General features: G+C 53.7%; 2 protein-coding genes across 4 annotated transcripts; both read right to left on the reverse strand.

The window, feature by feature from the left end:
- Positions 1 to 611: 611 nt before the first annotated feature.
- ANKLE1 (ankyrin repeat and LEM domain containing 1) lies at positions 612 to 7,135 on the reverse strand. Of its 3 annotated transcripts, none has more exons than XM_074384424.1 (9): positions 6,972 to 7,131; positions 6,745 to 6,897; positions 6,193 to 6,298; positions 5,893 to 6,040; positions 5,007 to 5,666; positions 4,626 to 4,803; positions 3,519 to 3,678; positions 3,276 to 3,405; positions 2,175 to 2,426 (listed from the first exon to the last, which is right to left on the reverse strand). In XM_074384424.1, exons 1-9 carry the CDS (start codon positions 7,031 to 7,033, stop codon positions 2,254 to 2,256), a joined length of 1,770 nt encoding a protein of 589 aa, XP_074240525.1. In that variant the 5' UTR covers positions 7,034 to 7,131; the 3' UTR covers positions 2,175 to 2,253. The 3 variants fall into 3 exon arrangements, with proteins under 3 accessions (XP_074240526.1, XP_074240525.1, XP_039321671.2); XM_039465737.2 differs by having other exon boundaries at positions 4,929 to 5,666; positions 6,972 to 7,127; XM_074384425.1 differs by lacking the exon at positions 3,276 to 3,405 and having other exon boundaries at positions 612 to 2,426; positions 6,972 to 7,135.
- Positions 7,136 to 9,665: 2,530 nt separating this feature from the next.
- Positions 9,666 to 19,945, reverse strand: BABAM1 (BRISC and BRCA1 A complex member 1). The gene is given in 10 exon segments (XM_003942260.4): positions 9,666 to 10,152; positions 11,730 to 11,816; positions 11,991 to 12,120; positions 12,917 to 12,941; positions 14,122 to 14,200; positions 14,283 to 14,403; positions 16,019 to 16,077; positions 18,280 to 18,377; positions 18,380 to 18,614; positions 19,839 to 19,945. Coding segments are annotated over 9 exon segments (987 nt in total). The 5' UTR covers positions 18,564 to 18,614; positions 19,839 to 19,945; the 3' UTR covers positions 9,666 to 9,948.
- Positions 19,946 to 23,097: the final 3,152 nt, after the last annotated feature.

The following is a 23,097-nucleotide window of genomic DNA, read 5'->3' on the forward strand; positions in this document are numbered from 1 at the left end:
ATCTCATATCCCCCAGGCTGGAGTGCAGTGCTGTGATCACAGCTCCCTGCAGCCTCCAACTCCCACGCTCAAGCAATCCTCCCGCCTCAGGCTCCCAAGCAGCTGGGGCCACAGGCCCACCCACCACGAGCTAATGTTTTTACTTTTTGTAGAGATACAGAGTCTTTGCTATGTTGTCCAGGCTGCTCTCAAACTCCTGGGCCCATGCTATCCTTCTGCCTCAGCCTCCCAAAATGCTGAGATTACAGGCATGATGTCCAGCCCCCACGTGACCACATTTAATCCCTACACTGACTCCCCAGGAGTGGGACCTCTTTACTGCCTGTGTACAACGAAACCGAAGCTCAGACAGATAAAATACTGGTTCGAGGTCTCACAGCTGGGAAGCAGTGAACTTTGCTCTCGGGCTGGGTAGATACCCTGAGTGCACCTAAGGATCCCCCAGTTCATCCCACTATGTAGGGGTGTCCTGTGTTTGGGAGGTAAAATCAGGCTCTATCCATTTTGACAGGACCAAACTGCCAAAGTGTTACCGGAAAGGGGTCCCGATCCAGACTCCAAGACAGGGTTCTTCAATCTCATGAAAGAAAGAACTCAGGGCAAGTTCAGAATACAGTGAAAGCAAATTTATTAAGAAATTAAAGGGGCCGGGCACGATGGCTCATGCCTGTAATCCCAGCACTTTGGGAGGGTGAGGTGGGCGGATCACAAGGTCCAGAGACAGAGCCCATCCTGGCCAACATGGTGAAACCCAGTCTCTACTAAAAATACAAAAAAATTAGCTGGGCGTGGTGGCTCCTGCCTATAATCCCAGTGCTGGGATTACAAGCATGAGACACCGCTCCCGGCCTGCCATGGCATTTGTAAACTCAGGAGGCTGAGGCAGGAGAATGGCTTGAACCCAGGAGGTGGAGATTCAGTGAGCCAAGATCGTACCACTGCACTGCAGCCTGGGCGACAGTGTGAGACTCCGTCTCAAAAAAAAAAAAAAAGAAAGAGAAAAATTAAAGGAATAAAAGAACGGCTACTCCATAGACAGGGCAGGGCTGCTGGTTGCCTATGCTTATGGTTATTTATTGATGATAGGTTAAACAAGGGGTAGATTATTCATACCTCCCCTTATTAGGCCATATAGGGTCTAAAGGGTAACTTCCTGATGTTGCCATGGCATTTTTTTTTTTTTTTTTTGAGACGAGTCTTGCTCTGTTGACCAGACTGGAGTCCAGTGGTACGATCTCCATTCACTGCAACCTCTGCCTCCCAGGTTCAAGTGATCTTCCTGCCTCAGCCCCCCAGTAGCTGGGATTGCAGGCATGAACCACCATGCCCGGCTCATTTTTGTGTTTTTAGTAGAGATGGGGTTTCACCATGTTGGCCAGGATGGTCTCGAACTACTGACCTCAGGTGATGCAGCCACCTTGGCCTCCCAAAGTGCTGGGATTACAAGCATGAGACACCGCTCCTGGCCTGCCATGGCATTTGTAAACTCATGGTGCCAGTGGGAGTGTAGCAGCGAGGACGACCAGAGGTCACTCTTGTCGCCATCTTGCTTTTGGTGGGTTTTGGCCAGCTTCTTTACTGCAACCTTTTTTCTTGTTTTTCTTTTTTTTTTTTGAGAACGGGGTCTTGCTATATTGCCCAGGCAGGTCTGGAACTCCTGGGCTCAAGCTATCCTCCTGCCTATGACTCCCTAAGAGCTGGGATCACAGGCGTGAGCCACAGCGCTCGGCAATTGCGACCTGTTTTATCAGCAGGTCTGTACGACCTGTCTCTTGTTCTGACCTCCTATGTCATCTGTGACTTAGAATGCCTGCACTGTCTGGGAATGCAGCCCAGTCGGTCTCAGCCTTATTTCACCCAGCTCCTACTCAAGATGGAGTGGTCCAGGTTCAAACGCCCCTGACATAAGTACCGACGGTTCCAAAGCACCTTCTGCTTCCCTACTTGTCTTTCTCCCATGATGAGCTCACTACTCATCACCTCTCCAGCAGTAACATCTGTAACAAAGTCCTCCCTCGGCCTGGGGGAGATCTGCCCTGGTGCTCCCTGCACCACACACACACACACACACACACACACACACACACACCCCTCTGAAACCAGAAGAAGGCTGCTGTCAGCACGCACGCACACACACACACACACACACACACACACACCCCTCTGAAACCAGAGAAAGGGGCTGCTGTCAGCACGGGGCAGCTGGAACATTCCAACATTTCTTCCCAGGATGGATGGCCAATTCCGCAGCACTCAGCCCCGGGCCTGGATGTCCTGGGGACGAAGCTGTCGCTCGCCCTCAGCCAGGAAGACGAGGAGGGCACGGTGCAGCAGGTGTACCCCCAAGCGCCGGCGACGAGCGGGTGGCCAGCCTGCCACCACTCCATAGCAGTGCCCTTGTTTCTGGTTGGTGAGCGTCTGGATCCCTGGAGAAATTGGATGTGGGGTGAGAGGGGCAGCCATAGGGACCCCTCCCCATCCAGCAGAAGTGTGTGACAGCCGGCTGGGTGCAGTGGCTCATGCCTGTAATCCCAACACTTTGGGAGGCTGAGGCGGGTAGATCAAATGAGGCCAGGAGTTCGAGATCAGCCTAGCCAACATGGTGAAACCCTGTCTACTAAAAATAAAAAAATTAGCTTGGCATGGTATAGTGGTATGTATCTATAATCCTTGGGAGGATGAGGCGCAAGAATCACTTGAGCCTGGGAGGCAGAGGCTGCAGTGAGTCGTGATCATGCCACTGTACTCCAGCCTGGGCAAGAGTCTCACATGCACACACAAAAGTATGTGACAGCAGCCAGGCGCGGTGGCTTATGCCTGTAATCCCAGCACTTTGGGAGGCTGAGACAGCCAGATTACCTGAGGTTAGGAGTGCGAAACCAGCCTAGCTAATGTGGTGAAACCCCGTCTCTACTAAAAATACAAAAATTAGCCAGGTATGGTGGTGCACGCCTGTAATCCCAGTTACTCGGGAGGCTGAGATGAGAATTGCTTGAACCTGGGAAGCAGAGGTTGCAGTGAGCCAAGATCGTGCCACTGCACTCCAGCCTGGGTGACAGAGACGAGACTCCATCTCAAAAAAAAAAAAAAAAAAAAAAAGCATGTGACAGCAACCCAATGTGTATTGCCCTTGAGTGAGGATAAACCCATGGAGTAAAATACATGCAAGTGCAGGTATAAAGTTGGTGCTCAATAATTGCTCAGTCAATAAATGAACACCCCTCAGAAGGAAAAATGCCCTCATATGACCCCCATCCCATGCACCAGGTACCCACCTAGGGCTTCCACAATACACGCCTCCCGCGTATAAGCCTCCACAGCGACCACGTGCTGGAAGCAATGTAGGGAGACAACGCCACAACCACTGGCCCAGATGTCCAAGATGTGACGCACTTTGGGGCAGGCCTGGGGAGGGGCCGGGGCAGAGTCAGGGGTCAGCCCCCCCCCCCGATCCCCTCCATCCTCTACCTGCCCACGGCCTGAATGCCCTTGCTGGACCCTGATCCTTGTCCTCACACCTGTTTTCTTGTCCGCCCATGGTGACCAAGGGCTTCCCAGAGGTGGATATACGGCCGGGCCCTCGTCCCCTTGCCCACGTAGAAGATGGCACGGACGAAGGTCTGGAGGCGCTCAGCTGGGGTCAGTGAGAAGGCTCGGGCTGGCAGATCCTGAGTCTCCCTGGATGTGGGGGGTGGCTCAGACGGGGGAAAGTGGACAGAGTGGTCCCCAGTGACAGTCCTTAAAATCATAACATGGCTAGGCGTGGTGGCTCACCCCCGTATTTCCAGGCCGAGGCGGGTAGATCACAATGTCAGTTTGAGACCAGCCTGGCAAACATGGTGAAACCCTACTAAATTTACTCTACTGAAATTATTTTTAAAAAATTAGCCAGGCATGGTGGCACATGCCTGTAATCCCAACTACTTGGGAGGCTGAGGCACAAGAATCGCTTGAACCCAGAAGGCAGAGGTTGCAATGAGCCAAGATTGCACCACCACTGCATTCCAACCTGCGTGACAGAGAGACTCCATCTCAAAAAAAAAAAAAAAAAAAAAAAAAAAAAGAGGCCAGGTGTGGTAGCTCAAGCCTGTCATCCCAGCATTTTGGGAGTCCAAGGCTGGCAGAACACAAGGTCAGGAGTTTGGAACCAGCCTGGCCAACATGGTGAAACCCTGTCTCTACTAAAAATACAAAAATTAGCCAGGCACAGTGGTATGCACCTGTGGCCCCAGCTACTCAGTAGGCTGAGGCAGGAGAATCACTTGAACCTGAAAGGCTGATGTTGCAGTGAGCCAAGATCGCACCACTGCACTCCAGCTGGGTGATAGAGCGAGACTCCGTCTCAAAAAAAAAAAAAAAAAAAAAAAGGGCTGGGCGCGGTGGCTCATGCCTGTAATTCCAGCACTTTGGGAGGCTGAGGAGGGTGGATCATCTGAGGTCGGGAGTTCAAGTCCAGCCTGACCAACATGGTGAAACCCCGTCTCTAAAAAAAAAAAAAAATCTTTTTTTAATAAAAAAAATGCTGATGAGAGTGGACCAGTCCCTTTCCTAAAGCCACACAGCAAATAAAAGCCAATTCCCAAATTTTCTAGCTTCTACTTCTGGGGCTTTCCTGCCCTGAGTACCTGGGGTCCAGCAGCAGATACGTGAAGCTAGACTTCACGACCCCCTCCCGCCACCTCCTGGCAGGATCTGGCCGCTCAAACTGCTGGGCCAATGCGTTTTCGTCTGCCTGGGCATCTGGAATACGGCCGGTCCGCAGGGCTGCAGCCAGTTCAAGGCTGTGCCCTGCAAAGTCTGGGCCTGGGAGTCAAGGGAGATGGAGGAAAGATGGTTGTAAGATGAGGAGGAAAGTTGGACGGAGAGCTGGGGTTCTCTGGGAGATTCCTGGAGGCTCCCTGGATTCCGTGTGCCCGGGAGAGACTAACCAGGGACAATCTGGGTTTCCTGCAGCCGTTGGAGGTAGAACTGCCGGGTGAAGGGTGTGATGGGGCCAGGATTCTCACCAAGCGCTCGGAGCCCTTGCAGCAACTCCAGGTCACACAGCGTGGGCACTGGCAGGTGCTGACAAGGGGCAACAGGGTCCCTGCCACCTGTAGAGCTTGCCTCGTCCTCTGTCAGCCAGAGCGTGGCCATGTCACTATCAATGGATGCCTCGTCCTCCCGAAGGCAGTGGCAGTTAGAGGCTCCAGGGGGTGGTGTCTGTGGGGGGCTATGAGCAGGCATGCTGTCCAGGAGAGGCGTGGAGGAGGGGGAGGACTGGAAGCCAGCAGCATTTGGTGGGGTCAGAGTCAGCGCCTGCAGACGGGTATTCAGTTCTGCCTCTGTGCCCTGAGACCTAGGTACCCTCTGGGTGGCACAGACAACATGCAGAAGCCCCTGCCTGGTCCGTGGCAATGAACCAGCCCAGGGGGGAGTGTTCAAGGCTGGGTCCTCGGCTCCAGAGACCTCAAATGCAGTGACGAAAGAGGCCTCGGAGCTGCAATCCCAGTGCCCTGGAGGGGATGCTGAGCTCCCATCTTTGTCCACAATTTTAAGGGGAACAGGGAGGCTGGGGCGTCCGGGGTCAGCCTCCAAGCTCATGTCCCTGTTGTCACCTCTGCATGGCTGCGTTTGTTGAGCGATGGAATCCAGCGTCTCATCGGGAGGTCCAGAGAGGCCCGGGACTGCAGGCGAGAGTGAGGGCCAGAGAGGGGAGGAGGAGGGATGAGTCAGGGACGGGAATAGGATCAGACAGACAGAAAAAGGACATCGGAGTGTCTGAGACAGACAGAGCTGGCCACAGACAGTGGACATGAGACAGTCACAACCAATGGGCGGGGTGGGAGAAACAGTGGATGCCAGAGACTGGCGCAGAAGTCAAGCCCCAGCAGCCCCGCAGCCCCTACTCACTGCCAGGCTCCGGCTCCGGCTCCGGCTCCGGCTCCTGGGTCTCTGCCCCGATCGTCCGGGTCCCGGTCCGCGTGTGGAGATCCCGCAGGACTCTCGCGCAGTCCACGTGTCCCTGCTGCAAGGCCAGGTCCAGCGGCCGGAGACCGTCCTACAGCGGCGCGGTCAGCAGGGGGCGTCCGAGGCCCTTCTCCCCTCCCTCCCCGCTCCCCCCCACTACCGCCCCGGCTCCCTCCCTCTCTCCCTCCTCCCCCCTCCCTCTGGGCTCTCCAGCCTTGCTTTGCCCTCGCAGTGCCTCCCAACCTGGTCGCGCAGCGCCGGGTCCGCTCCGTGGCTCAGCAGCAGCTCCAGGCCGCGGCGACAGCCCCAGGCGGCGGCCACATGCAGCGGTGTCAGCGCCTCGACAGATCTAGGGCAGCAGCGCAAGAGGGGTTACTGCGGACTCAGCCTCCCGGCAAGAACCCCAGTCTCCGCTCTGGGGACCCGGAGTCTTAGTTCTCGGCCCCCCATCTCCACCGTCCAGCCTGGGACACTGCCTTTGGAACCTAGAAGCTATGACCTCAGGCCAGGACCCAAACCTCTGCCGTCTGACCCTGGAGCTTCCACCCCCAGATCTGCACCCTTGATCCTCATTTTGGTCCTAGCGCAGTCCCATTCCCCGCCCTCGGTCTGGGACCCCAGCGCATCCCTCGAGCCCTGGCCCCTGCCCTTAGACCCCCGAAGTTCCCTCTGCTAGATCCCCCAAACCCCACTCTCGGGCCCTGAGGCCCTGGCCCCGGATAGTGGGGCGTCCCTTTCCGGATTCCCAGACTTCGGCTTCTGGAGACCCCGCCGCAGGCCCAGGCTCCGCCTTACCGAGCGTTGGGGTCCCCGCCTCGGCGCAGCAGGACCCCGAGGCAGCGCAGGCCGCGCGGGTCCCTGGCTCTGGCCGCCAAGTGCACGGCCGCTGCGCCGTCCTCCAGCACCAGATTAGGGTCAGCCCCTCGGCGCAGCAGCTCCTCCACCGCCCTGCAAACACCGGGGTCAGAGTGGACCCCGGCCAAAGGCCCCCACTCCTGGCCCGCCCCCGGCCCCGCCCTCACCAGGACGACTCCTCCCGCAGCGCCTCCCGCAACCGGTGCGCCAGGCCGGCAGTGGAGCACATGCCCCGGCCGGGTTCGAAGCGCACCGCCCGGACAGTCGATTTCCTACTTCCCGCGGCGGACTTGCGGGCATGCGCCGCTCCGCCCCTCGGCTCGGGACGCCCCTCTCGGGGGCTGAGCAGGGTCCCCAGCCAGGCTGCCCCGCGCCGCCGCACCGGGGCCCACATCGGGGTTCGAGCGCATTAGTGTCCGCAGGGACCCGAGACAACCAGAGGCGCTCAAGCAGGGGCTGGGGCCACCGATAAGAGCCCGGGCGGGAGGATGCCACCGGGTGTGCCATTATCTCATTTCAAAACGGGAAACACGAACGAACGCCCCCTGCTCGAGTGGGTGGAGCTATGATGAGGAAAGTCCGGGGTGCCCAGGGTATTAGGTCTCGGAAAATCTTCTGCCAGGGTGGCCTCTTGGAGGGCGCACGGCGTTATGAGAGGCTTCGGCCCGGCCCGGTGGCTAACACCTGTAATCCTAGCACTTTGGGAGGCCCAGGCGGGAGGGTTGCATGAGTTCCAGAGTTTCCAGGCCAGCCTGGGAAACCTGGATAAACCCTGACCCCACAAAAAATACAAAAAATAGCCGGGTGTGGTGGCTTGTGCCTGTGATCCCAGCTATTTGGGAGGCTGAGTTGGTAGGCTCTCCTGAGCCTAGAAGTTTGAGGATACAGTGAGCTGTGATTGCACCACTGCACTCCAGCCTGGGCTGTAGCGGGGAGATCTCATGAGCGCAAAGGCAGGAGCAAAAGGCCTCAGCCTATTTCCTTATCAATAATGAAGAAGAAAGTAACTAGAAACATAACGGTAGTAGTTAGTTACTCATATGTGATCTTAGTTATTCATAGGTGATCTTAATTCCTTTACTAATGCCTATCAGGTCGGGAGTGTGAACCTGGGGTGACACATTGTGAAATGAACGACACTAAGGCAAGCTGCTCTGAGCCTCTGTCACGCCCGCATAAGGGCTGCTGGAGGGCGCCTCGGCTGTGCGGCAGCGCCCGCTGTTTAGCCAGCTAGGGGAGGAGACGTCCAAAATGACCGAGACCTCTCCCTCCTGGGGGAGTTAGGAGAAAACTCCGCTTCTCCAAGCTCTTGTGGTAAGGCCTGACGGCTGTCAGGGAAACCCGCAGACATCCGGGGGCTTCACTGTGTCTACGTGATGCTGTGCTTCAGCGGTCACGTCCCATGCCCACTCTCATGTTCTGCTTCTGCACCTGGCTCCTTTTGTCTTAGAAAACATAACCAGTAATAGTAACGTTTATAGATCTTCATGTTTTAGTTCTTTCACGTATGGAAAAAGTGCTGATCCACCGTGCTCCTTACCTCAATTCGGGTGCCAGAAATTCCCCCCCAGGCCCTACCTGAATGACACGTGATGTACTTGACCCTATCATTACCCTGCCCTACTGCCCCTGCCCCCAGATTTGCAACTCAATAAAAGTGAGAGCATCCTGAGGCGTTCCGGGCCACTGCTGGTTTCCACGATTTGGGTAGCAGTGGACCCCTGGGCCCAAACTCTCTTTATCTTTGTGTCTTGTGTCTTACATTTCTATAATTTCTTGTTTCAGCACCAGCCAGGGGTGGCTCACAGAACCCTGCAGGAGTGGACCCTACACTGGGCAACAGAGCAAAACTCTGTCCCAGAAAATACATAAATAAATAAATAAGAGGCTTCAATAGTCAACCCCCAGGCCAAGGGCCCTGGGTCACTCCTTTAACTATAGTGCTTTGGGAGGCTGGGGTGGGAGAAGCACTTTAGCCTAGTAGTTTGCTGTTGCTGGTTTTTCTTTTCTTTTTGTAAGCGCAGGAGTTGAGACCAGCCCGGACAACAGAGTGAGGCCCTGCCTTTTTTTTTTTTTTCCTGAGACAGGGTCTCACTCTGTCACCCAGGTTGGAGTGCAGTGGCACGATCTTGGCTCACTGCAACCTCCACCTCCTAGGTTGAAGCAATTCTCCTGCCTCAGCCTCCCTAGTAGCTGGGACTATAGGGGCATGCCACCACACCCAGCTAATTTTTGTATTTTTAGTAGAGATGAGGTTTCACTATGTTGGCCAGGATGATCTTGGTCTCTTGACCTCGTGATCTGCCCACCTCGGCCTCCCAAAATCCTGAGATTACAGCATTTTTATTTTTGAATTTTCCTTTTTTCTTTTGAGATGGAGTCTTGCCCTGTCACCCAGGCTGGAGTACAGTGGCACATTCTTGGTTCACTGCAACCTCCGCCTCCCAGGTTCAAGTGATTCTCCTGCCTCAGCCTCCTGAGTAGTTGGGATTACAGGCGCACACCACCACAAAAAGCAATTTTTTTTTTTAGTAGAGATGGGGTTTCACCATGTTACTCAGGCTGGTCTCAAACTCCTGATCTCATGATCTGTCCTCCTCAGTCCCCCAAAGTGCTGGTATTACAGGCGTTAAGCCACTGCGCCCGGCCACATTTTTCTTTTTTAATAAATGAGTAAGGCTCTCGCTCTGTCTCCAGGCTGGAGTACAGTGGTATGATCTCAACTCACTGCAACCTCCACATCCCAGGGGCTTTTTCATCACCAAGAAAGCAGCCACTCACCTTTGCTCAGTGGATAATTTTTCTGTCACTTACAACCAAGATGATCCAAATTAACACAAAGTGACAGGCGTGGACTACAGTTAATGACTCTCAAGTTTTTATTTTGATGACAAAAATCACACAGGAAAGGACGAAAATTAACCATGGCAAACTAGGAGTGGGAATGGGCAGGGAAACACGGAAGACAGGTGTCCAGAGTTCCTGGGATCCCTCCTGGAATCCTGGGTTTCCCTCCCAGGACCCTGCAAGGCATCCTAGGTGCCTCCTGGAACCCCCCAGAGGTCTCAAGGAACCCAAGTGGAGAACCAAGGGTTCAGGCCAAGGGCTTCCTTGCACAAGAAGGTGCAGAGGTACAGGGGAGGTTCAGACAGTGGCCTCGACCTCAGTGGCCTCGTCCTCCTCCTCCAGGAGGCTGTAGGAAGCATGGCTCTGGCAGGGCCGCTGCAGGGGGTGAGCCAACAGTTTCGCCATGCAGTTGTGCAACTCCAGGGCAGGCCCAGCCAGCGCCACCTCATACTTGTAGCTGGTCCCCTTGGTATCCAGGCTGCCCATAAAGGCAAACATGTCCTAGGGAGTCAGTGAAGGGCTGTTCAGGCAGAGGTTACCCCAATAGCCCCTTCATATCCCTGGAGGGCTTCTCAGAGGAGGGGACATCTGGGGTAGGTTCTAAAGGGTGAAGAGGAGTTTGCCAAGCAGAAACCATTTACACATTCAGCAAACATTCCCTGCCATGGACCCAGAGTTAGGGACCTAAAGAGGTCCGTGGCATGGTCCCCAAAGAGTCCCCAGTGTGAAGAGACATAGTCAGATACAGATACATTCTCCTGGCCCCCACTTTGATCCTTCTTGAAAAACAGGGAGGGCTTCTCAGAGGAGGCACTATTTATTTTTTGACATAGGGTCTCTGCTCTGTTGCCCAGGCTAGAGTGCAGTGGCTTGATCACAGCTCACTGCAATCTCTGTCTTTTGGGCTCAAGCAAGTCTCCTGCCTCAGCCTCCCAAATATGTGGGACCACAGGCATACACCACCATGCCCAGCTAGATAGAGGAGGGACTTTTTTTTTTTTTTTTTTTTTTTTTTGTTGAGATGGAGTCTTGCTCTGTCGCCCAGGCTGGAGTGCAGTGGCATGATCTCGGCTCACTGCAACCTCTGCCTCCCAGGCTCAAGTGATTCTCCTGCCTCAGCCTCCCAAGTCGCTGCAACTACAGGTGCCTGTCACCACACCTGGCTAATTTTTGTATTTTAAGTAGAAATGGGGTTTCACCATCTTGGCCGGGCTGGTCTCAAACTCCTGACCTTATGATCTGCCTGCCTTGGCCACCCAAAGTGTTGGGATTACAGGCGTGAGCCACTGCGCCCAGACTAGAGGACGGACTTTTGATTTGGGTATTGAGGTATAAGGAGGAGCTAGTCACAGTTTCCCCTGTTCATAGATGGGTAAACTGAGGCTCAGAGAAGTAAGTCCCACTCAAGTACTACAGCTAGTTCAGGTCTGGGATGCGAAGGCCCAACAGGGCCTGGGCTCCAAGAGGAATGGGTGTTCCAAGCTGAGGGCACAGCGAGGTCAAAAGCAGGAAGAAAGGGAAGAAGGGGCGGGGTACTGTGGCTCATGCCTACAATCCCAGCACTTTGGGAGGCCGACACAGGCAGATCACCTGAGGTCAGGAGTTCAAGACCAGCCTGGCCAACATGATGAAATCCCATCTCTATTAAAAATACAAAAATTAGCTGGGCATGATGGCGGGTACCTGTAATCCCAGCTACTCGGGAGGCTGAGGTGGGAGAATTGCTTGAACCCAGGAGGCAGAGGTTGCAGTGAGCCAAGATCGTGCCACTGCACTCCAGCCTAGTCAACAGAGTGAGACTCGGTCTCCAAAAACAAAAGAAAGGGAAGCAGGGAATGCTGGGGTTGTGGGAGGCAGGACTCAGCATGTTGCTGGGAACCATCGTCCCAATGGCTCCCACCCCATCAGTCACAGCCGACAACTGAGAAGCAGCTGCTGGATGACGGAGTGCCCATGACCTACTGTAGCCAGGGCTCCAGGGCCACCAAATGGAGGTGGAGACCCCAGACCCAGTGCAGGCGTGTTCCAAAACATCTGTCCACACCCGCCTGCCACCCGCACCTGCTGCGGCCTCTTACCTTCCAGCTCAGCTCCTCCTCCTTCTCCTCGGCACCATTGTGGATGTAAACAATGTCAAAGAAGAAATATGGGCACTGGAACATTTTCTGCAGGGGAAGTCAAGAACACTAGCCTCTGGGGCTTGGGTCACCCCAAGCCCCATGACTATAACCCTATTTCTGCCCTAGCTCCAGAAACTTGCCTCCAGGCACCCCAGCCTGTGTGGTGTCTCACCACCCTCATGACTGCAGGCCTCCCTCCCTCCCCCAGGCCTCACTCACCTTCATGGGCTCCGTCAAGGAGAACTGGGGCTGGCAGGGTGGACGGCTGTAGACAAGGATCGTGCGGACCACGTACGGCGGGGGAATCGTCTGCACGTTCTCTGTGACCGGAAGCTCAGTTTTCTGCTGGCTGCAGAGGCGGGAGGTGGGACTGATCAGAGCAGCCTGTGGGGACCTGCCCCTCATCACCCTCAGAGAGACGCCAGATGCTCAACGGGCAGGTGAGGCCCCAGTGATGGCTCCCCAGTTCACTGCTGCCTCTGAGCCTTCCCATAAGTGGCTCCCTCTGCCCTGAGCACCTTCCCGGCATCACCCTCGGACTGGCTTCTGCTGCTGCCCTGGAGAGGCCTCGATGACCCAGAGGCTGGAGCCTGCTCTCACCACCCTCCGTTTGTTTTTGTTTTTTTTTTGAGATGGAGTTTCACTCTTGTTGCCCAGGCTGGAGGGTAATGGCACAATCTCTACTCACTGCAACCTCTGCCTCCCAGGTTCAAGTGATTCTCTTGCCTCAGCCTCCTGAGTAGCTGGAGTTACAGGCACGCGCCACTACGCCCAGTTAATTTTTGGGTTTTTAGTAGAGACCAGGTTTCACCATGTTGGCTAGGCTGGTCTTGAACTCCTGACCTCAGGTGATCCACCTGCCTCGGCCTTCCAAAGTGCTGGGACTCCGGGTGTGAGCCACCGCTCCTGGGCCACCCTCAGTGTCCTGAGCAACCCCCATCACTGCCCTCAGCTGGAGCTGCCTAGCAGCACGTGCATCCCCACCGGGACCCGTGCTCCCAAGATAAATGAGGAATCGCTCAGGGCGAGGTTACAAGGGAAGAGGCTTTATGGTTCCCTAGATTATTTCTGTGCTGTTTGGAGCTGCTTCCAGAAGTGATCATTCTCGTTGAAGGTGAGTAAGAATTTCCCCACAGGGAACTTACATGAGGCTGAAAAGTCCTTCCAGATCTGATGGGGACGCTAAGGAGAAGGCTGGCAGCAGAGCATGCGTGAGCCGGAACAGGCGGCTTCCCCAATCACGATGCCAGACGAGACCCGGCACCCCTGGAGATGCACTGTGTGACCCTGGCCAAGTTACCTGCCCTCTCTGAGACTTAGTTTCCGGCCAGCATGGATCACAGAATAGGGTGCTGGCACCAGATGACTTTAAGACCCCTGCTATGCCAGGCACGGTGGCTCATGCATGTAATCCCAGCACTTTGGGAGGCCAAGGCAGGCGGACCACCTGAGGTCAGGAGTTTGAGACCAGCCTGGCTAACATGGTGAAACCCTGTCTCTACTAAAAATACACAATTAGCCGGGTATGGTAGCGCCTGCCTATAATCCCAGCTACTTGGGAGGCTGAGGCAGGAAAATCACTTAAACTCAGAAGGTGGAGACTGCAGTGAGCTGAGATCATGCCACTGCACTCCAGCCTGGGCAAGAAGAGGGAGACTCCATCTCAAAATAAAATAAATACATAAATAAACAATGAGAGCCACAGGGGGCCATGGGAGGTTTCGGAGCAGAGATGGAATAAAATCTAATTTATGTTTCGAAACTGAATGAGGCTGGCCACGGTGGCTCATGCCTCTAATCTCAGCACTTTGGGAGGCTGGGGTGGGCTGATCACTTGAGCCCAGGAATTCAAAACCTGCCAGGGCAGCATAGCAAGACCCATCTGTACAAAAAATACCAAACTAGCTGGACATGCGGGTGAATTCTGGACCTCCTGAGTAGAAGTCAGGGACTTTTTTTTTTTTTTTTTTTTAAAGACAGAGTCTGACTCTGTTGCACAGGCTGGAGAGCAGTGGCGAATCTCAGCTTATGCAGCCTCCGCCTCCTGGGTTCCAGTGACTCTGTGCCTCAGCCTTGCAAGTCGCTGAGATACAGGTGTGGGCCACCATGCCCAGCCCAAATCGGGTACTTTTGCTTCTGTATTATTACAGCATCTCCATGGGGTAGGTAGCTTTGCGCCTTCCACGGTACAGGTGGGGAAACTGAGGCTCGGAGGGGTGACTTTCCCAGGCTTGGCAGAACTGGGATCTGAACCTCAGCCATCCCGAGTCATGACTCAGACTTTCCCGGGGCCCAAGGATGAAGGAGGGGACAGTCCCCTTCACTGGGACACCCCTGCCAAGAAGGATACTGAAGGTGGAACAGGAGGCCGTCTCCAGATCATAGAGGCAGCTGCAGAGCTCTCGGGGGTCGGAGGTCAGGCCAGACAGCTGCAGGGAAGCAGAGGCCTCAGCGCGGTGCTCCCCGGTCCCCAGGGGACCGCAGGGCCGCCCGCGCCTGCCGCAGCCTCACCCAGGCCGTGTCGTCGTTCACCACCACCAGCGCAAACTCGTGGCTTTTGTCGATCTTGTGTTTTGTCCGCACGAACATCTCTATCATCTTCTGGGAGACGTTGAGGGCGTTGGTTTTGGAGCTGGGGAGGCAGAGAGTGGAGGGGAACGAAGGTTCCCTCAGCTACGCTCATCTCAGAACCCAGCGCCAGCCCCACAATAAGGCCTTGGAGGTACAGGTTACACTGCACTGGGGTGGCGGGGCTGAGCCAGAACCTGGGTCTGGCTGACATCGGAGTGCCTGCCCTCTCCAAATGGGTCCCTCTGCGCAGCATGGGGCTCAAGGTCCCTCTAGAGTCACTGTAGGAACTTTGCTCAGCCATGGGCAGTTGCGAGTGCCACACTAGGGAAGGACCTGTCATCTCAATATCTCTGTTTTTTTTGTTTTTTTTTTTTTTTTGAGATGGAATCTTGCTCTGTCACCCAGGCTGTAATGCAGTGGCATGATCTCGGCTCACGGCATCCTCCACTGCCCGAGTTCAAGTGATTCCCCTGCCTCAGCCTCCTGCGTAGCTGGGACTACAGGTGCATGCCACCACGCCTGGCTTAATTTTTTTGTATTTTAGTAGAGACGGGGTTTTACCATGTTGGCCAGGATGGTCTCGATCTCCTGACCTCATGACCCACCCATGTAGACCTCCCAAAGTGCTGAGATTACAGGCATAAGCCACTGCACCCAGCCCAAAGTTTCGCTTTTCTTGCCCAGGCTGGAATGCAATGGCAGGGGCTGAGACAGGAGAATCCCTTAAACCTGGGAGGTGGAGGTTGCAGTGAGCCAAGATAGTGCCACTGCACTCCAGCCTGGGTGACAGAGCAAGACTCCATCTCAAAAAAACACAAAAACAAAAAAACTTTTAGAGAGGGTCAGGCACAGTGGGCTCACGCCTGTAATCCAGCACCTGGGAGGCTGAGGTGGACGGATCATGACGTCAGGAGTTCGAGATCTGCCTTACCAACATGGTGAAACTCCATCTCTTCTAAAAATACAAAAATTAGCCAGGCATCGTGGCATGTGCCTGCAGTCCCAGCTATTCAGGAGGCTAAGGGAGGAGAATCACTTGAACCCAACAGACAGAGGTTGCAGTGAGCCGAGATCAAGCCACTGCACTCCAGCCTGGACGACAGGGCAAGACTCTGTCTCAAAAAAAAAAAAAAAAAAAAAAAAAACTTTTAGAGGCCTGGTGCGGTGGCTCATGCCTGTAATCCCAGGACTTTGGGAGGCCAAGGCAGGCAGATGACTTCAGATCAGGAGTTTTGAGACCACCATGGCCAACATGGCAAAACTCTGTCTCTACTAAAAATACAAAAATTAGCCGGGTATAGTGGTGCATGCTTGTAATCCCAGCTACTCCAGAGGCTGAGGCACAAGAATCACTTGAACTCGGGAGGCAGGGGTTGCAGTGAGCTGCACTCCAGCCTGGCCAAGACAGCAACACACTGTCTCAAATTTTAGAGACAGGGTCCGTGTTGCCCAGCCTAGTCTTGAACCCCTAGCCTCAAGTGATCCTCTTACCTCAGCCTCCCGTCACTGGGATTACAGGCATGAACCACTGCGCCTGGCCCTTGTTACTCTCCGATACTGCCAAGCCTGAAGCCAGACCAAGCTGGTGTGTGTTTCAGAGTGACAGCCCTGTATCTTTTGGGCTGGCCCCTCCCAGCCATCACTGCTATGTCCAAGCCCGAAAACGTCCCTCTTACCCGTTGAATGATTCCAGCTTTGGCAGTGACATTTCCTCTGACAGGTCCAGGCAGATAATCTGCAAGGTAGTTGAAGGGTAGTGAGTGTCCTCTGATCTTAATGCTGGCCCCCACACCACTCACTGGCCCTCTTCATGCAGCCCTGTCTGAAAAGGCAGTGTGATGACCCCCAATCCCCGGCCAAGCCATGCAATTTGGAAAGCAATGGCTTAGATGAAAGGGCACTGAACTGGGAGTCCCAGTAGGTGAACAAACAAATGATCCAGAGAATGTGTGACACAGGAACACAGTAAGAAAGATACAGTGGGTCAAACTGTGGCTCCCAAAAGACATGTCCACCCAGATCCTCAGAATGTGACCTGATTTGGCTGGGCACAGTGGCTCACACCTGTAATCCCAGCACTTAGGGAGGCCAAGGTAGGCAGAGCAGTTGAGGTCAGGAGTTTGAGACCAGCCTGGCCAAAACGGCGAAACCCTGTCTCTACTAAAAATATTTAAAATGGCAGGACGTGGTGGCGGGTGCCTGTAATCTTAGCTACACGGGAAGAGAATCACTTGAACCTGGGAGGGGGAGGCTGCAGTGAGCCCAGATTGCGCCACTGCACTCCAGCCCGGGCAACAGAGTGAAACTCTGTCTCAAAAAAAAAAAAAAAAAAAAGAAGAGGCTGGGTACAGGTGGCTCAAGCCTGTAATCTGAGCACTTTGGGAAGCTGAGGTGGGCAGATCATGAGGTCAGAAGATAGAGACCAGCCTGGCCAACAAGGTGAAACCTCATCTCTACTAAAAAACACAAAAATCAGCTGGGCGTGGTGTTGTGTGCCTGTAATTCAGCTACTCAGGAGGCTGAGGCAGGAGAACTGCTTGAACCCAGGAAGTGGAAGTTGCAGTTGTAGTGAGCGGAGATCGCACTACTGCACTCTAGCCTGAGCGATAGAGTGAGACTCCATCTCAAAAAAAAAAAAAGAATATGTGATCTTATTTAGAATCAGGGTCTTTGCAGATGTCATTCAGGGAAGGGTCTTGAGATAACATCTTGTTTTGATGACAAGTGTTCTTTTTTTTTTTTTTTTTTTTTTTTTTGAGACAGAGTTTCGCTCTTGTTACCCAGGCTGGAGTGCAATGGCGCGATCTCGGCTCACCGCAACCTCCGCCTCCTGGGTTCAGGCAATTCTCCTGTCTCAGCCTCCTGAGTAGCTGGGATTACAGGCACGTGCCACCATGCCCAGCTAATGTTTTGTATTTTTAGTAGAGACGGGGTTTCACCATGTTGACCAGGATGGTCTCGATCTCTTGACCTCGTGATCCACCCGCCTCGGCCTCCCAAAGTGCTGGGATTACAGGCTTGAGCCACCGCGCCCGGCGACAAGTGTTCTTATAGGAGTAAGAAGTGGAGAAGGCACAGTGAGAAAGGCTTTATGAGGACTGGACAGAATTGGGCAGAGACTAAAGTGATGCAACCACAAGCCAAGGAATGCCAGGAGCCACCAGAGGCTAGAAGAGGCAAGAAAGGGCTGGGTACGGTGGCTCACGCCTGTAATTCCAGCACTTTGGGAGGCTGAGGCAGGCAAATCACCTGAGGTCAGGAGTTCGAGCGAGACAAGCCTGGCCAACGTGGTAAAACCCCGTCTCTATTAAAAAGACAAAACTACCCAGGCATGGTGGAGCATGCTTGTAACCCCAGCTACTTGGGAGGCTGAGGCAGGAAAATTGCCCGAACCCAGGAGGCAGAGGTTGCAGGGAGCCGAAATTGCGCCATTGCACTCCAGCCTGGGCAACAAGAGAAAACCCCATCTCAAAAAAAGAAAAAAGAAAGAAAGAAGAAGTAACAAAGAATCCTCCCTTAGAGCAGGCGCCCCCAAACTTCTTACACAGGGGGCCAGTTCACTGTCCCTCAGACCGTTGGAGGGCCGCCACATACTGTGCTCCTCTCACTGACCACCAATGAAAGAGGTGCCCCTTCCTTAAGTGCGGCGGGGGGCCGGATAAATGGCCTCAGGGGGCCGCATGCGGCCCATGGGCCGTAGTTTGGGGGACGCCTGCCTTAGAGCCTCCAGAGGAGGCGTGGCCTTGCCAACACCTGACTTCTGGCTCCAGGAACTGTGAGAAAATAAATTTCTCTTGTTGACAAATCACCAAGTCCGTGGTGACTTGTGGCAGCCACAGGTAACTAATACAAAGGGAATGTTTGCAGAGTGAATCCCAAAAGACAAGATGCTAGATTCCCTAGCATCTCAGAGTCCCAGGCCACACCCTCTACTTACCACCTTCTCTGGACAGTTGACCCTTGGTGTCCGAATCTGGACCTCAGGGGCCGGTGGGGGCACCTGCCAGGACTTAGGCCCGGCTCCTGAAGTGCTGGGACTCCATCATCAGCACTGGCAGCCTCACCCTCACCCTCGCTGCGGCTGCCCACACTGGCCTGGGCCGCCACTGCCCGGTCCTCAGCCCCCTCGGGATTGGAGCGAGTTCGGGGCCGAGGCTCTGTCGAGTGCTCCTCTTCTTCCTCCTCCTCTTCAGTGGGGCTACTGGGCTCTGCCACTTCCATGGCTCCTGTGTGGCTGGATGGGACACAGACAGGGGAAGCCAGAATCCTCCCCTTGGGAGTTTTAAAAACATTTGGTTACAGCTGGGCTCGGTGGCTCGTGCCTGTAATCCCTGCACTTTGGGAGGCCAAGGTGGGCTTATCACCTGAGGTCAGCAGTTTGAGACCAGCCTGGTCAACATGGAGAAACCCCATCTCTACTGAAAAGACAAAATTAGCCGGGCGTGGTGGTGAATGCATATAATCCCAGCTACTCAGGAGGCTGAGGCAGAGAATCGTTTGAACCTCGGAGGTGGAGGTTGCAGTGAGCCAAGATCGTGCCACTGCACTCCAGCCTGGGCAACATGAGCGAAACTCCGTCTCAAAAAAAATTTTTTTTGGTTACTAAGAAGGAAGAGGGGCCATGAGATGCTTATTGATGATGAGTCACTCATCTTAGGGAGTCAGTTTCCCTAGTTGTAGAATGGGTGCCTTTTACATACATCAGCCGAGCAGCCTCGCCCACAAAAGATAACAGTCCCCCATCTTAATTTAACGCAGTGGTAGCCCCATGCCCCTACTTGGCCAGTTGCTAATCCCAGCTCTCTGGCCACTGAAAAAAGGCTCAGAGATGGGCACATGACCCAAACCAGGCCATTAAGTGGCAGCTCTGGAACTTCCAGCAGTGCCATCAAGGAAAAGAGACTCTCCTTAGAGTTGCAGAACTGGGAGAATAAACTTCGGAGCTGCGAGGGGCCTCTTTTTGCCTCTAAGGTAAAAAGCGAAATGGTCCCCACCTAGAAAACTGCAGATCGAATTCCGACCACCTGGACCCAGCTCCTATTAGACCCAATCTATAAACTACTAACTTCCCTTTCTTGCTTAAGCCAGATTAAGTAGGGTTTTCTGTTACCTAAAACTGAAAATGTCTTGGTGAATAAATAAACTGAAAATGTCTTGGGACACCCTCGTGCCTAGCGGGTGTCTGCATGAGGGAGAAGCAAAATAATTATAGTGTTGCGGCTCCCCTTGGAGACAAGGACGCTAATTAAGCAGTTTGTCTATCTGGGTAATAGGCACGGGCTTCTCAAGATGGTCTTTGAGAGCCTTGCAGCCCCTACACCTCTAAGGAAAACAAAGCTTTAGCGGCAGCAAGAAGGCTGGAGGCTAGACTGCAGGAGAAAACAGAAATAAAGGCGAAAGCCCCAGGGAAGGCGAGGAGCTGGATCTCTTGGGGAAAAGGGAGCTGGGCCCCTAGGAACCGGCCCCGCACGCTTTCTCCACCCAACTCGGGCTCACCGTAGCCTGAACCTCCCTCCAAATCAGCCGCCGACTCTCTAGGAAGCCGCCATCTTTTCAACCGGAAGTTGTGCGTCGCAGCCCCGACGCCTCCTGGGAAATGTAGTTCAGCGGGCCGCAGAGCAAGCGGAGAGAGAAACTGGTTTAGGCTAGGAAGGACTTGGAAGCTGATAGGCGGAAACTGCGCTGCGAGTGGGGTTTGGAGTGCGACAGACTAGCAGGAGCTGGGTGGGACCGGCTACACTGGAGCAAAGTATGAAATATGATTGGATAAAAAAATAGAGTGAATTTTTGGTTTTGGCCGAATCAGACTACAATTGTCAGTGCTTCTACCGTGACAGGCTGAAACGTGGAATAGGGGTGGAGGTTGCAATGTGATCGGCTCAGACGGATGGAAAAGGCCGATTTAGGGAGAGGGGAGGAGCTAATTGGTGATTAGTGGAGATGGCCTGAGCTTCCGCGTGGGGCAGGTATTTCCACGTGGGCGTGGCCTGAGCTTCCAGGGTCCCTCCCAATTACTTAATTCCTGCTCCTTATTTTACATAGATTTGCATGACGAAAAATATTTAACTCTGGTCTTATTGGGTCATTGTAGGTGGTGGGGAACTAAGTCGGGCCTGTTTCAAGCCTGCCTCCTTTTTCATGCCTTTTTTCGTTCTTATTTTTAGAGACAGGGATCGCTCTGTAGCCCAAACTAGAGTTTCAGTCACGTGATGATGGCTTGTCGTTACAGGCCTGGAATTTCTGGACACAAGCCATCTCTCACGTAGCTGGGACTACAGGCGATAACGATAACCACCGCATCAGGCTAAACCAGCCTTGTTTCTTTCTTTTCTTTTTTTATTTTTCGAGACGGAGTCTCACTTTGTCACCAGGCTGGAGTGCAGTGGCACGATCTCGGCTCACTGCAACCTCCACCTCCTGGGTTCAAGCGTTACTCCTGCCTCAGCCTCCCCAGTAGCTGGGACTACAGGCGTGCATCACCATGCCCAGCTAATTTTTGCATTTTTAGTAGAGACGGATTTCACCATCTTGGCAGGATGGTCTCTATCTCTTGACCTCGTGATGCACCCGCCTCGGTCTCCCAAAGTGCTGGGATTACAGGGGTGAGCCACCGCGCCCGGCCTCCTTTTTTTTTTTTTTTTTCAGTCTGAGTCTCGCTCTGTCGCCCAGGCTACCGTTGTCTTCTTTCTTAATGCACACGTCCCCCTTATCCCCAGAAGTATTTATTTATTTTTATTTTTTGAGACAAAGTCTTGCTCTGTCGCCCAGGCTGGAGTGCAGTGGCTCAATCTCGGCTCAATGCAACCTGTGCCCTACAGGGTTCAAGTGATTCTCCTGCCTCAGACTCCCAAGTAGCTGGGAATACTACAGGCATGCGCCACCATGCCTGGATAATTTTTTTTGTTTGGTATTTTTAGTAGAGAGGGTTTTTGTTTTTTTCCAAGAGAGAGTCTCACTCTGTCGCTCAGTCTGGAGTGCAATGGCATGATCTCAGCTCACTGCAACCTCCACCTCCCGGTTTAAAGCAGTACTCCTGTCTCAGCCTCTTGAGTAGCTGGGATTACAGGCACGTGCTACCACGCCTAGCTAATTTTTGTGTTTTTAGTAGAGACGAGGATTCACCATGTTGGTCAAGGTGCTCTCAAACTCGTGACCTCGTGAGCCGCCCGCCTCGGCCTCCCAAAGAGCTGGGGATTACAGGCGTGAGCCACTGTGCCTGGCTAGAGATGGGTTCCTGCCATGTTGTTAGGCTGGTCTTGAACTTCTGACCTTGGGTGATTCATGTGCCTTAGCCTCTCAAAGTATTGAATTACAGGCATTAGCCACTGCACAAGGCCAGCCCCAGAAGTATTATTAATTAATTTATTTATAGACAGAATCTCACTCTGTCGCCCAGGCTGGAGTGCAGTGGCACAATCTCGGCTCACTGCAACCTCCACCTCCCGGGTTCAAGCAATTCTTCTGCCTTAGCCTCCCGAGTATCTGGGTCTACAGGTGCATACCACCACGCCCAGCTAATTTCTGTATTTTTAGTAGAGATAGGGTTTCACCATCTTGTCCAGGCTGGTCTGGAATTCCTGATCTTGTGATCCACTCTCCTCAGCCCCCCAAAGTGCCGGGATTACAGGCATGAGGCACCACACCTGGCCCCTCAGTTTATTTTTTAAAGGGTCAAAGAAGCCGACCACATTGGCCAGGCTCTAATTTGAGAATAGCCAGGAGGGACTAAGCTGATCCTTAAAGATGAAGAACTTGCCAGAAGAACAACAGGAGGAACAGCATTCCAGGCAGAAGGAACTGCCTGGGCAAAGGCCTAGAGCCTTCAAAGAGCCCTAGAGTTGTCTTGGGGACTCTGACAGGTTAATGTGCCTGGAGCAGTGGCTAAGAGTGCAGAGTTCAGTCCCCTTAGGGACTCTCAAGTCTGAAAATTCTAACTTCTCTCCTCACCCCTCTTTTCTGGGAAGACATATGGGCAGGAAGAATCAGACTCCACAATTCAAGCTAAGTGCAAGCCCTGGTGCAGTGGCTGAGGTCTGTCATCCCAGCACTTTGGGAGGTCAAGGCCGGCAGATCACTTGAGGTCAGGAGTTCGAGACCAGCCTGGCCAACATGGTGAAACTCCATCTCTACTAAAAATACAAAAAATTAGCTGGGTGTGGTGGTGGGCGCCTGTAATCCTGGCTACTCGGGAGGCTGAGGCAGGAGAATCATTTGAACCTGGGAGGCAGAGGTTGCAGTGAGCCGAGATGGGGCCACTGCACTCTAACCTGGGTGACAGAAAGAGACACTGTCTCAAAAAAAAAAAAAAAAAAACACCCCACAATGAAGAAGAGACAGGCAGAGAAGAGGATGTTACAGCGAACCCCAAGTTTCTCTTCAAAGAATCCGTATGTCAGTACGTTCAGCTCTTTTATTCTTTAATTCCCTATTTTAAAGCTTAACTTCCTTGTAATTCCAGTAAACAACCTTCTCCACCAGTTCTAATCAGCAGTTCACATCTGCTTCCTGCCCCCCTCCCCACCCCTGGCTCCTTCCTGACTCATCCCGGTCACCTACTTTGACCTAGGTCACCCCTGGCTACCTGCTCTGACCCGCCTGTAACCATCCTTCCCACTAAAACACCCACCCTGCCATCCAGCTCAGACCCCTGCTCTCTTTAAAATAGCCAATCGGGATTAGTCTAGCTTGTGCGGTGTAACCCTAGCCAATAGCGGAACAACACAGCAGTAGGGGTGACCCCCATCAGGCACAGGTA

Source organism: Saimiri boliviensis, chromosome 14, assembly GCF_048565385.1.
Source record: "Saimiri boliviensis isolate mSaiBol1 chromosome 14, mSaiBol1.pri, whole genome shotgun sequence".
NCBI classification, from domain to species: domain Eukaryota; kingdom Metazoa; phylum Chordata; class Mammalia; order Primates; family Cebidae; genus Saimiri; species Saimiri boliviensis.